Raw genomic sequence first — 12200 nt, forward strand, 5'->3', positions numbered from 1 at the left:
AGTGTTTCTTGACCACTGTGGGCATGCTGGTGAGTGAATCAGGCTCCCAGCTCTAATAGATTAGAGGAGGATTCCAAAATGTTGCCTGTTAGTTCTGGTGTCTGCATGGTAGAATGAGATCGCAAAAATGGCTGCTGCCAGCATCTCAGTCCTTGGGCAGGGTGGGGTGGGAGGTCCCAGCTGCCTCTTACCTCCCCAGGAGGCTCTCTAAGATTGGCATGTGTGTCTGGTCTAGGCTACTTTCAAATGCTGCCTCTGTGTTGGAACTCGGAGAGGTACTTTTGTCTGCGCCCTTATGAATAGGGTCTTGGTTTCCTACACCCTCTAGTTCTCCTGAACATAAGCCCCATTGGTTTTCAAAGCCAGGCCTTTTGAAGGTTTCTCTTCCTAATACAGGACCCCAGGCAAGGACCCCAGTGTTGGTCTTGGACTTCCTGCTCTGCAGGGGTGACTTCACAGTTGGGATATTCCTCCTGCCTTTGAGTCATTGCACCAGGGGTATGGGTCCTGACTGGACTACCTTTCTGCTTCTCCTACCTATTTTGTTGTGGCTCTTCTTTATATTTTTGAGTTGTGGAATATATTTTCTGCTATTCCTCAGGTTATCCTCAGAGAAAGTTGCTCTGTAAATGGTTGTAATTCTGTTGTGCCCATGGGAGGAGGTGAGCTCAGGAGCTTCCTACTCTACCATCTTCAACTCTTTGTGTCACCTTTGTGATACAGGGGAGTACAGTTAGAATAATAGGCCTTTAATGATGCTTTGGCATGAATATCCTTCACACCCTTAAGAGCATGTGTATCCTTCATGTTCATGCTATTGAAAATCTGAATCTCTTTTTGCCCTACTTCTCACATTTGTAAAATGGGTGAAATAGCAATACCTACCTCATACCGTTGTTGTAAAGATTAAATGTTAATACACATAAAGCTTGTAGAATAGATCTGCCACGTAGTAAACACTCACATGTAGAGCCATTATCATTATTGCTATTGTTATAAATTGTCATATTCATATTCTTTATAACTGTTTATCCTATCAATCAAATATATTTCCTTTACGTATCTTCCTTTTCAATGTGTATTTCTTTCACCTTCCTTGTTAGTTTCTTCTATACTTCAAGAGCTTTGTCCAGTTTCAAATGATTTAATGAAAAGAGAATTTATATGTGCTGAGATGGCTGATTTAATTTCTTTGATCTTTTGGGGAGTAAAATTCTGAGAATAAACTTATTTTTTCCCTTCATGTTTCAGGTGGTATGCAAGATTACAATTATGTATGGGCCAACTGTTTTGAGATCACGTTAGAACTGTCTTGTTGCAAGTACCCACCTGCCTCGCAGCTTAAACAAGAATGGGAGAATAATCGTGAGTCTTTGATCACATTGATTGAAAAGGTAAAAGTAGCTGAATGGAAGGTTTGGGTCTGGAAATAATTGACTAAATAAGGGGTAAATTTGTGTATATGAATAACAATCTACGCTAGAAACCCTTTATTTATCTGTTTTTATTACTGAAATTGTAGATTAGGAAATGTTACATTAGAATCTATTAGAACATATTGTAGCTGTGCCTCTGTTACCCTTACCCTCCCCCCAGCTCTTTTCCTCTGAGGGTTTCTTTGACTGTCTTACAATACTTACAACCTGAAATAACTAGCAAAATTTGTACTATCAGATTCTTATAATGCCATGTGATATTTGCTGGAGGTCTTTTACCACAAAATGAACCATGGACATAAGTTTAATTTTAACATCAGCAGGCTAAATATACTATTTGATATACCAGAAATTATTACTTATGTCTTGTTGAGAAACATAGAAGTCCGGCTTTGAGGAGAGGGAATTTCGACAGCATTTTTTACCAGTTCAGGTTTCAGGTGACTTAAGTTTAAGGACTTAATTTTTTTTGGTCTATAATTTATTTTAACTTGGAGAGATTGAAAAAATGTTTCAGGGAGCTAGAGGAATAACATTATTTTTTAGAAATTCTACCATCAGTGCAGAGAGGTTATTCTCTCTTGCCTTCCAAATTGATTGTCTCTGAGCATTCTACTTTGATCCTGTTTTTTTAGGTCCACATTGGAGTTAAAGGATTTGTTAAAGATTCAGTAACAGGGGCCGGCTTAGAGAATGCAACCATCTCAGTGGCTGGTATCAGTCATAATATCACAACAGGAAGATTTGGTGACTTCCACAGATTACTTGTTCCTGGAACTTATAACATTACAGTGGTTTCAACTGGGTAAGAATTTAGACTCTTAAAGTGTCAAGCTTTTGTTTATGTCTAAGACAGAAATATAGTCTAGGAAATGTTATTTACCGTATCTGGCTTTTCTTTTTCCTTCTTTTCTGATTTTTTTCCCCTTTTATAATAAGGAAATACTATTATGGAGTCTTTTGTTGCATTAATAGTACAACTGGATAGGAAGCATAGTTGTAAAATTGGGAGGAAGGACAGTTTTAAAACGTTGATGGCCAACTGTGTAAAGCATTGCCTCAAGGTTAATTGAAGGGTAGAAGAAACTCAGACATTTTGAAGAGCTGTCTTATCATCAAGCTTTTTAATACATGAAATGAGTGTTTTCCAACCTCCCCTGAAACCCTTCTGGAAGGTCATTTTGCTAAGGATTTACCTTTAACGAATAATTTACCTTCAATTTTGAACTTTCCTATTTGATCAAGCAGTTGGAATGTCAGTTTGGTAAGGCACTGAAAAGGATTGAATAATTTGCCTCTACTTTGAGTATTGTAGCGGTGATTACAATGGATTAATGACCTCCATTTTTCATCATATTCTCTCCTTGGAATATAATTTTTTGTAAACATTCTAACATGTGGAACCTGAAAGGATTAAGAGAACAGTTCTTTAAAGAGTTGATCCAGGATTCTTTGTGAGATAACATCCTGAAAGTCTTGACTTTACGCATTTATTTGATTTGGGTGTTGATACCGTACTCTGTGTAAGAGTACAAAAAGGCTATTGTACTTTTATCAGGTTAAAACAGTGTGTGTTTCAATTCAACTCTAATCTACTTTTTCAAATTTTTCTTTTCAGGTATATGCCACTGACTATTAATAATATAATTGTGAAAGAAGGACCAGCTGCAATCGTGAATTTTTCCCTTCGGCCAACTGTGGCTTCATTAATCCCTGCCGCAACTGAGGTTGTAGTAACCGCTAGCACAGTTGCTATTCTTAATAGTGCTCTTGGAACACAGTCCTCCCACCAGCCAGTCCAGCCACAGGACTTTCACCACCACCATTTCCCTGATATGGAAATCTTTTTGAGAAGGTTTGCCAATGAATATCCTAACATCACCCGGCTTTATTCATTAGGGAAATCAGTAGAGTCAAGAGAACTTTATGTAATGGAGATATCTGATAATCCAGGTGTCCATGAACCAGGTAATTGGTGTAGTTTTACATTTAATTTCAGTGTTGCTTCTCAGAGCTATGTGCTATGTTTGCTTTGTTTCATCTAGAAAGATCACCTATAGTATTACTGGATCAAAGAAAATGTAACCAATCTTTTGCTAGAAAAGAAGAAAATCTATTTGAAAATCCATATTATGCCCAGTATTTAATATACTGCATAGATTGGATTCTTTCTGCTAATAGTATTTTTATTTTCATATTATATGACATATGGCTTAGACATATATATGAATGAGGATATTACAGCATATTATAAGATGCTTTTTCCTATTTCTTTTGCCAAAATATATCCTTTCTTAAATTTTTAGTTCAGGGTCTTTGTATGTATTGGGGGAAAAAGTAAAGAGAGTCTAGGATAAATGAAGAGGAAAAAAATCTTCCATGTAATCATTTTGTTTTCAGGTGAACCAGAATTTAAGTACATTGGGAATATGCATGGAAATGAAGTGGTCGGAAGAGAACTGCTGTTGAACCTCATCGAATACCTTTGTAAGAACTTTGGAACCGATCCCGAAGTAACAGATTTGGTTCTTAACACTAGGATTCACCTTATGCCATCCATGAATCCTGATGGGTATGAAAAAGCCCAGGAAGGTAAAGAGTTAAGCTGTCTATTAATGCCTACTCTTTTTGTTTGTTTGTTTGTTTGTTTTGTCATTTCTTGGGCCGCTCCCTCGGCAGATGGAGGTTCCCAGGCTAGGGGTCCAATTGGAGCTGTAGCCACCGGCCTACACCAGAGCCACAGCAACTCGGGATCTAAGCTGCGTCTGCAACCTACACCACAGCTTACAGCAACGCTGGATCCTCAACCCACTGAGCAAGGCTAGGGACTGAACCTGCACCCTCATGGTTCCTAGTCGGATTCATTAACCACTGAGCCGCAAAGGGAACTCCAATGCCTACTCTTTTTGATCATTCTATGACATGATTATTTGGGGGTAGAAAAGAGTTTGAACTGGTGGTTTCCCTGGAATTTCTTCCTATTTTATTCTTAAAACTTATTGCTTCTAGCTTTTGTATTCTTGTTAGACTAGTTCGTGCAACAATTGTCATCAAGGTTACATTTAATGGAGTTCTCCACTTTAGTAATGGCTCTTATTTACTAAAATAAGATTTTTACAAATCATTCCATTTTAACAGTAATTTTGGTTAAATTCCTGTGTTGGGAACATATCTCATAAGTGAAAGCTCGACTCGATTTTTTTTTAAGCCAGTGACCCTGTTTTGACTCCCAGTTCTACTTCCCAAGTATATGTATTCTAAACTTGCTGAGTTATTGACCTCCCATTCCTCTGCCTCCTCTGGGCTAGCCGGTCTCTTCCCAGGGCATTCTCTTAAGGGCAGTGAGAGCAACTGCAGGGCATTAGAAGAGTGAAATCCATCTTTTCCTAACCAGTGATTCCTTCCATGCAATGCTACCACTGAAGAGAATAGATACCACAATGCAGCTATGCAGCCACATGCATATTACTGTCCCAGACTATACACTGAAAATATCAACTAATGAAGGACCAGGGTAATCCTTATATTATGTATATTCCTTCCCTAAGGACCTGATTTTTTTTGTCAGCCTCACAAATCCCTTCTGCATTCCTCCCTTGAGTCCTTCCTGAAAGATGGAACTACTTACTTCTAGTGAGCTCTCCAGTAGGTTTTCTTCATTCACATGCAGTTCTTTTTTTTTTGTTTTTTGTTTGTTTGTTTGTTTGTTTTGGTAATGAAAATAATAAGGCTCTCATCCCTTAGTAAAATGAAATAAGCTTAAGCTGAGCTCTTTCTCCTCTATCACATTAAACTTCCAATTGTATTCTTGACTAATTTTACCTTTTTGTGATCACTTTAATGTAAGCATGCTGCACCTTTTTTTCTTTTCATTTATTTGTGTTCTGTTTATTTATGGTGTTTTAGTGACCTGTAAACCCATACCGTAGAGTCCACCTCTCAGCAGTGTGATCACGTCCTTGTATGCGGTTTGTTGGCAACTGAGCAATATTTTAATATAATTGATCTGATGGGATTTTTTTCCCTCCATGTATGACCAGAGGCAGAAGTAATAAGATAACGAGTTTATCTCTCGCTTCAAAAGGTTTGGAAGAGACACATTTTTAAAATGAACTGTGTAAAAATGACATGTGTTTTAATCACATGACCTAATCAAACTTGGGACCTCTCACCTGTTGCATAGCAAAGCCAATTTACTGACACCAGGTTGGGGTAAAGGAAAGTACAGTATTTATTTGTAGGCACCAAACAGGACAAATGGGTGGCTCATACTCAAAAGATCCAAACGCCCCAGTGGCTTTAAGGGAAGGATTTTTAAAGACAACATTTGGGGTGAGGACTACACGGTGCATGACTTTGTCTGATTGGTTGGTGGTGAAGTAAAAGGGTAAGTTTCAGGAATCTTCATCACCAACTTTCTGGTTATAACCAATCTGGGTTGCGCATGCTTGTGCTCAGCTTTTAGTCACCTTCCTCTACTGGGTGGGAATCTTTGTCCTGCAGAACATCTCAAAGATACGTGTCAGATTGTTATATATACCCCTGGAGGAAGAACTAGGACTCTGCTATCCTCAACTCTTTTCATTACTTCTCTTGCTTAACTGCTTTTCCTTTGTTTCTACATTTCCTCATTTCCCTAATTAGTAACTGCTAGTGCTTGCTCTTTGGAACTCAGGGAGGGCCTCGGAGACTAAAGCCTTTTTTCTACAAATAAGAAACAGGGGAGACAGGGGACTCCACGGGTCCTGCTCAGTTTCAGTCATGGTGTGTTTGGTCATAGTGAAGCCTGGTGTGTTTGTGTTAACCTTTGAGTTAAGATAGCTGAAGTTGTATGTGTTGACTTAAAATGTAAGTGAACCTTGGCTTGAATTGGAATCCTTTATCACACAGGAGATTCGATAAGTGTGATTGGCAGAAACAACAGCAACAACTTTGACCTGAACCGAAATTTCCCAGACCAGTTCATTCAGATCACAGATCCTACCCAACCAGAAACAATTGCTGTAATGAGCTGGATGAAGTCCTATCCATTTGTACTATCAGCAAACCTGCATGGAGGTAACAACCTGATATTCCACTAATTCATTCTTGTTGAGAGTATTTGACTATCCTGGTGAAATTTTATCTGCTTGTGGTCTCAGGCTGTCTTAAAGCAGGTATCCTGTTATTGCTTTTATGATAGGCGACAATAAAGATGTTTCCTCATTACTTTTTTTTTTTTTTTTTTTTTTTGTCTTTTTGCCTTTTCTTGAGCCGCTCCCACAGCACATGGAGGTTCTCAGACTAGGGGTCCAATCGGAGCTGCAGCCACCAGCCTACGCCAGAGCCATAGCAACACGGGATCCAAGCCGCGTCTGCGACCTACACCACAGCTCACGGCAACGCCGGATCTTTAACCCACTGAGCAAGGGCAGGGATCGAACCCGAAACCTCAAGGTTCCTAGTTGGATTCGTTAACCACTGCGCCACGACAGGAATTCCTCCTCATTACTCTTTAAGCCAGTTTCCTGGCTCTTTCCCCATTTCTCTCTCACCCCTCCCCTCTGCCCACACTTCTCCATTTTCCCTCCTTCCCTCTACCCAGCCCCCGTGTCTCTCTCTCTGTCTCTCACTCTCCACCTCTCTTTCCCTTTTCCTCCATCTCCCTCCATTTCTCTGTCACTTAGTTCTTCAAGTGTTTTGTATTTATCCCTCCCAAATGTTTTATATCTATCCCTGTCACTGGGAATTCGGTAACATTGTCATTCATAAAAATTAAATACTAACAGATCCAAATGTTTAGTCCTATTTCTCCCTGAAATTTAATAAGCCCTTTTATGTGGGTTTGGATTTTGACATTCTCTTATCTTTTCTCTGCTATGTATTTAACTGCAGCACAGTGACCTCATTCTTATGCAGTATCTGAGCTTATACAGCTTCATATAATTCAGCAGGAATTTATCAGTTGAATAGGATGAGAGGTCAAGATTAAAAATCATCCCAGTTTCCACCTAGGGTTGTGTGAATAAGTGTCAGTACCCAAGAGAACTGCAAATATATGTCTACAAGTAATCTTGTACCTGGATGTTCACAGTAGCATTATTCATAATAACCCAGAAGTGTAAATAAGCCAAGTGGCCACTGACTGATGACTGGGTAAATAAAATGTGAGACACAATTGCATATTATTCGACTATGAAAAGGTAATACTGATGCATCCTACAATGTAAATGAGTCTTGAAAACATGCTAAGTGATAAGAAGCCAGTCATAAAAAACATATGTGATTAACTTTCTTAATAATGTCTTTTGATGTGCAAAAGTTTTAATTTTGGGGTTTTTTGTTTGTTTTCTTTTTTTTAATAACGATTTTCATTTTTTCTATTATAACTGGTTTACAGTGTTCTGTCAGTTTTCTACGGCACAGCATGGTGACCCAGTTACGCATACATGTATATGTTCTTTTTTCTCACATTATCATGCTCCATCATAAGTGACTAACAGAGTTCCCACGGCTATACAGCAGGGTCTCACTGCCTATCTATTCCAAAGGCAATAGTTTGCATCTATTAACCCTGAATTCCTTATCCATCCCACTCTCTCCCTCTTCCCCTTGGCAACCACAAGTCTGTTTTCTTTTTTTAGCCACATCTGCAGCACATGGAAGTTCCCAAGCTAGGGGTCTAGTCGGAGCTGCAACTGCCAGCCTACACCACAGCCACAGCAATACCAGATCCAAGCCGCATCCATGATCTACACTGCAGCTTGCAGCAATGCCAGATCCTTAACCCACTGAGTGAGGCCAGGGATCGAACCTGCATCCTCAGGGATACTATGTTGGATTCTTAGCCTGCTGAGCCACAACAGGAACTCCATAAGTTTTTAATTTTGATGAAGTAAAATTTATCTTTTTTTATGGCTCATGCTTTTTGTGCTGATAGTAATTTAAACTATTATAAACTATTGTCTTTTATGACCTTAGAAAAAATTTTTTGGCCTTAGAAAATTAGCCATTTGAAAGACAGTATTAAGTAGAAGTTGACTTTTTTCTGTTGTAATTTTAAAATATGGGTTATAGATCCAGGGTGAAATTGAAATTTTTTTGAGTGTTAAATACAGTTATTCTTATTAGAACTGTTTTGGGAATAGGATGACCATAGTTCTTTATATTTGCTTCTTAAAGAAAAAAAATTTTAATATGTGAATGTTTGCTGGTATGTGTTATCACAAGATTACTTTATCTGTATTAAGGCTGAATATGTTCCTTCACTTCCATGCCCAGGAAGTGGCATTGACAAAAAAGGCAAAGTTGAATGTCCTAACAGAGGCAGAATAAATGGACAGATGGACAAATGGAAATGGTGTGCCTAATAGGAAAATAAAAGAATCGATTCTGTGAGGGGGAGTGGGCTCAGGGCTGTTGCCTACGAAGAACCCTAACTGCATTATGCCTTATGGGGAGCACAAAGGAAGTTGATTTCTTTTATATATGTTTTAATGCATCCTTCTCTGCACTTGAGATCGTGAAAAATCATGTGATATAACTCCAGTTGACTAATTTATGATATGAGCATAAGAGAAACTTTTAGCATTTTTTCCTGAATGAAGGTCTGGGCTGGCTCTATTATCCATACATTAGTTATTTAGCCTCTTCATTTTAGATGTCATGTCTGCAAAATGAAGAGAGTGGCTTAATTGAACTTCAAGGGTTCTTTCTTATTTTAAAATTCCTTGAGCTTATAATGTCTGAATTTTACTGAAAAAGTATCAAATTTTGCTTAATTTTTCTGATCCAAAGTATTGTAAAAGCAAAATTGTTTAAATTAAGCCTGTATATTCCCAATTTCAGTTCTAATGTGTAAATTATGCCCATAAGTTCAGGTGAATTCCCAAGGCTTTTCCAGTGAAGGCAACATTTAAGTGTCATGCATAGCTATTTAATATTTCACTTATCCACTTAGATTTTCTATTGAGGAAATTAGCAAGTTTTTCATTTCTCTTGAGAAAAGCAGCCTTGGAAAATTGTATTGGTTTCCTACTGCCGACAGTACTGTGAAAAGATTACTTTATGTTGATGCTCCATCTTGAAAGAAATAACACAATACCTTTTCCTCGTTTCTCTGGTAGGTTCTTTGGTGGTTAACTACCCTTTTGATGATGATGAGCAAGGGCTTGCCACATACAGTAAATCACCAGATGATGCTGTGTTTCAACAAATAGCACTTTCTTATTCCAAGGTAGGCTTGTGCTTAAACTTATAATGCTATAAAAATTATTTTTTAATTAAAATGCCTTAAAACAAACTCCTGCAAGACTCAGGTCAAGTTTTTTCTTCTCTTTTAAGCCTTCCATGATTCCTTTTGAACAGCCTTACCTCTTTTCTCCCATTTCTCACCTCACTTTTTTTTTTTTTTTTTTTTTTTTTTTTTAATTTTTAGGGCCACAGGTGCAGCATATGGAAGGTCCCAGGCTAGGGGTTGAATTGGAGCTACAGCTGCTGGCCTACACCATAGCCACAGCAACACCAGATCTGAGCCACATCTGTGACCTACACCATAGCTCATAGCAACACCAGATCCTTAACCCACTGAGTGAGGCCAGGGATTGAACCCTCATCCTCATAGATACTAGTCAGGTTCATTACCACTGAGCCACAAAGGGAACTCCTCTTGCCTCACTTTAATGCACAATATGTGTTTCTACATTAGCCTTTAAGCTCAGGTAATGTATTCTCATCTACAGTTTCCAGACGTAGTACCTGGAACATAATAAACTAAACAAACAGAAGCTAGCATGCTAGTTTATTCCATTTGGCAAGCACTTAAATATAACCTGGTAAAGTAGTCTAAGGTGGGGTTGACAAATTATAGCTCTGGCACCAAACTTAGCCTACCACCTGTTCTTGTAAATAGAGTTTTATTGACGTACAGCCATATCCAGTCTTTTACATATTGTTTGTGGCTGCTTTCTCTTTCAACATTAGAAAATAAGTTGGCATAATTCACCATATTAACAGACTAAAAAGAAAAAAACTGTTATCATCTCAGTGGATACAGAGTTGAGTGGTTGCAACAGATGCTTTCAAGCCTGTAAAGCCTTAAATTTTTACTATTTGGCCCTTTACAGAGAAAAAAAAAAAAAAAAAAGGGCAGCCTGTGGCCTAAGGTATTTAAGAGCCTCTTAGTAACATATTGCAAGGGAGCAGGTAGAAATTTCTGTATTTTCTAAACTTCCTATAATGAGCACACGTTTTTACTTTTACAGTCAGAAATGTTGTATTTGTGTGTATGAGAATTTAAAAAATTGTTCTTAGAAAACAACTGTTAAAAGTTGAGGCTTGGGAACTAAGCTTGTTAGTTTGAATTTTTGGTCTTGCTACTGACTCAGTCTGTGACTTTATTGGTTATAAATAAATGAAGATTATTACTTCAGCTCTATGTTCTCTAATCACAGCTTTTCCCACTCCCTCATTCTCCACAAGTGGATCTTGTGAGATTGTGCAGTTTCTAGCAGGGGAGTTCATCAGTTATTTCACTTTAAAGTATAATCATCTTCCATTTGAGCATGCCGTTGTTAGAGGGAAGTACATGAAGTAATAAAAGTGATACCCTTCAAATCATCAAAATAAAAACTAAGTGAGCAGATCGTACACATATCTCTAGCATATTCTGCCCATTCTTATAGTTCCACTTTTCACCCTCTTTGTGACATCTCATTCCTTAGCCTCTTTCTATTTTCTTTGACCTTTAACCCTTTTGATTTGATTTCCTTTCTATTCAGATGAGACCCATGGACATACCCTTCAATGATGCTCTCACTTACACCTTAGGATCTTTTATACCCTTTTGACATATCTGCCCTGACCGTGTCCACTCCTTGGTAGTTATAACCATCTCTCTTCTACATCCCAGAAAGATCGCACAGTCATGGCAATTGACTATGTTACATATATGTAGTTATCTTTAACCTCAGCTAAGCCCTCCCTTCTACCTGGCAATATTTCATGTTTGGTACTTGACTCCCTGGCTCATTTCCCACTGTGGTGATTTTAAGCCTTTTTCCTCTACCTGAGCCTTTTAATGCCAGCTTTGTTCATCTTGTTCTCAGTAGATCACTTTGCCTTGGACTAAAGTAGACCTGTGAGTAATCTGATGTGTGTTCATTCTGATCCTGTCTTCCCAATTATTATTATTTTTTTTACCCCATCTTCATTTCTTTTTTCCCTTCTTCTATGTTTTTCTCTTTTTATGGCTACACCTGCGGCATATGGAAGTTCCCAGGCTAGGGGTTGAATCAGAGCTGTAGCTGCGGTGTATGCCACAGCCACAGCAACACCAGATTCCAAGATACATCTGTAACCTCTGCCTCAGCTCGAAACATCATCAGATCCTCAACCCATTGAGCAAGGCCAGGGATCATACCCCCATCCTCATGGATGCTAGTCAGGTTTGTTAATGCTGAGCCACAACAGGAACTCCTCCTCCTAATTTTTTATTGAAGTGTAGTTGATGTATAATATTATATAAGTTACCAATGTATGGCAATATAGTGATTCACTGTTTTTAAGGGTTATACTCCCTTTATAGTCATTATAAAATACTAGCAAAGTTCCCGTTGTGGCTCAGCGTGTTTCAGACCTGGCTAGTATACATGAGCATGCAGGTTTGATCCCTGGCCTCACTCAGTGGGTTAAGAATCCAGTGTTGCTGTGAGCTGTGATGTAGGTCAGAAACACTGCTCGGATCCCACATTGCTGTGGCTATGACATAAGGTGGCAGCTGCATCT

At 38.5% G+C, this 12200-nt stretch overlaps 1 protein-coding gene across 1 annotated transcript in view; it reads left to right on the plus strand.

Moving 5' to 3' along the window:
* CPD (carboxypeptidase D) overlaps positions 1 to 12200 on the plus strand; it is a 70830-nt gene that overhangs the window by 29798 nt on the left and 28832 nt on the right. The window contains exons 3-8 of the mRNA XM_003131786.4: positions 1252 to 1394; positions 2072 to 2241; positions 3055 to 3404; positions 3837 to 4028; positions 6327 to 6494; positions 9542 to 9651. Of these exons, the coding sequence (XP_003131834.2) occupies positions 1252 to 1394; positions 2072 to 2241; positions 3055 to 3404; positions 3837 to 4028; positions 6327 to 6494; positions 9542 to 9651 (1133 nt within the window). The remainder of the gene's footprint in view (positions 1 to 1251; positions 1395 to 2071; positions 2242 to 3054; positions 3405 to 3836; positions 4029 to 6326; positions 6495 to 9541; positions 9652 to 12200) is intronic.

This window comes from Sus scrofa, chromosome 12, assembly GCF_000003025.6.
Source record: "Sus scrofa isolate TJ Tabasco breed Duroc chromosome 12, Sscrofa11.1, whole genome shotgun sequence".
Taxonomy (NCBI): domain Eukaryota; kingdom Metazoa; phylum Chordata; class Mammalia; order Artiodactyla; family Suidae; genus Sus; species Sus scrofa.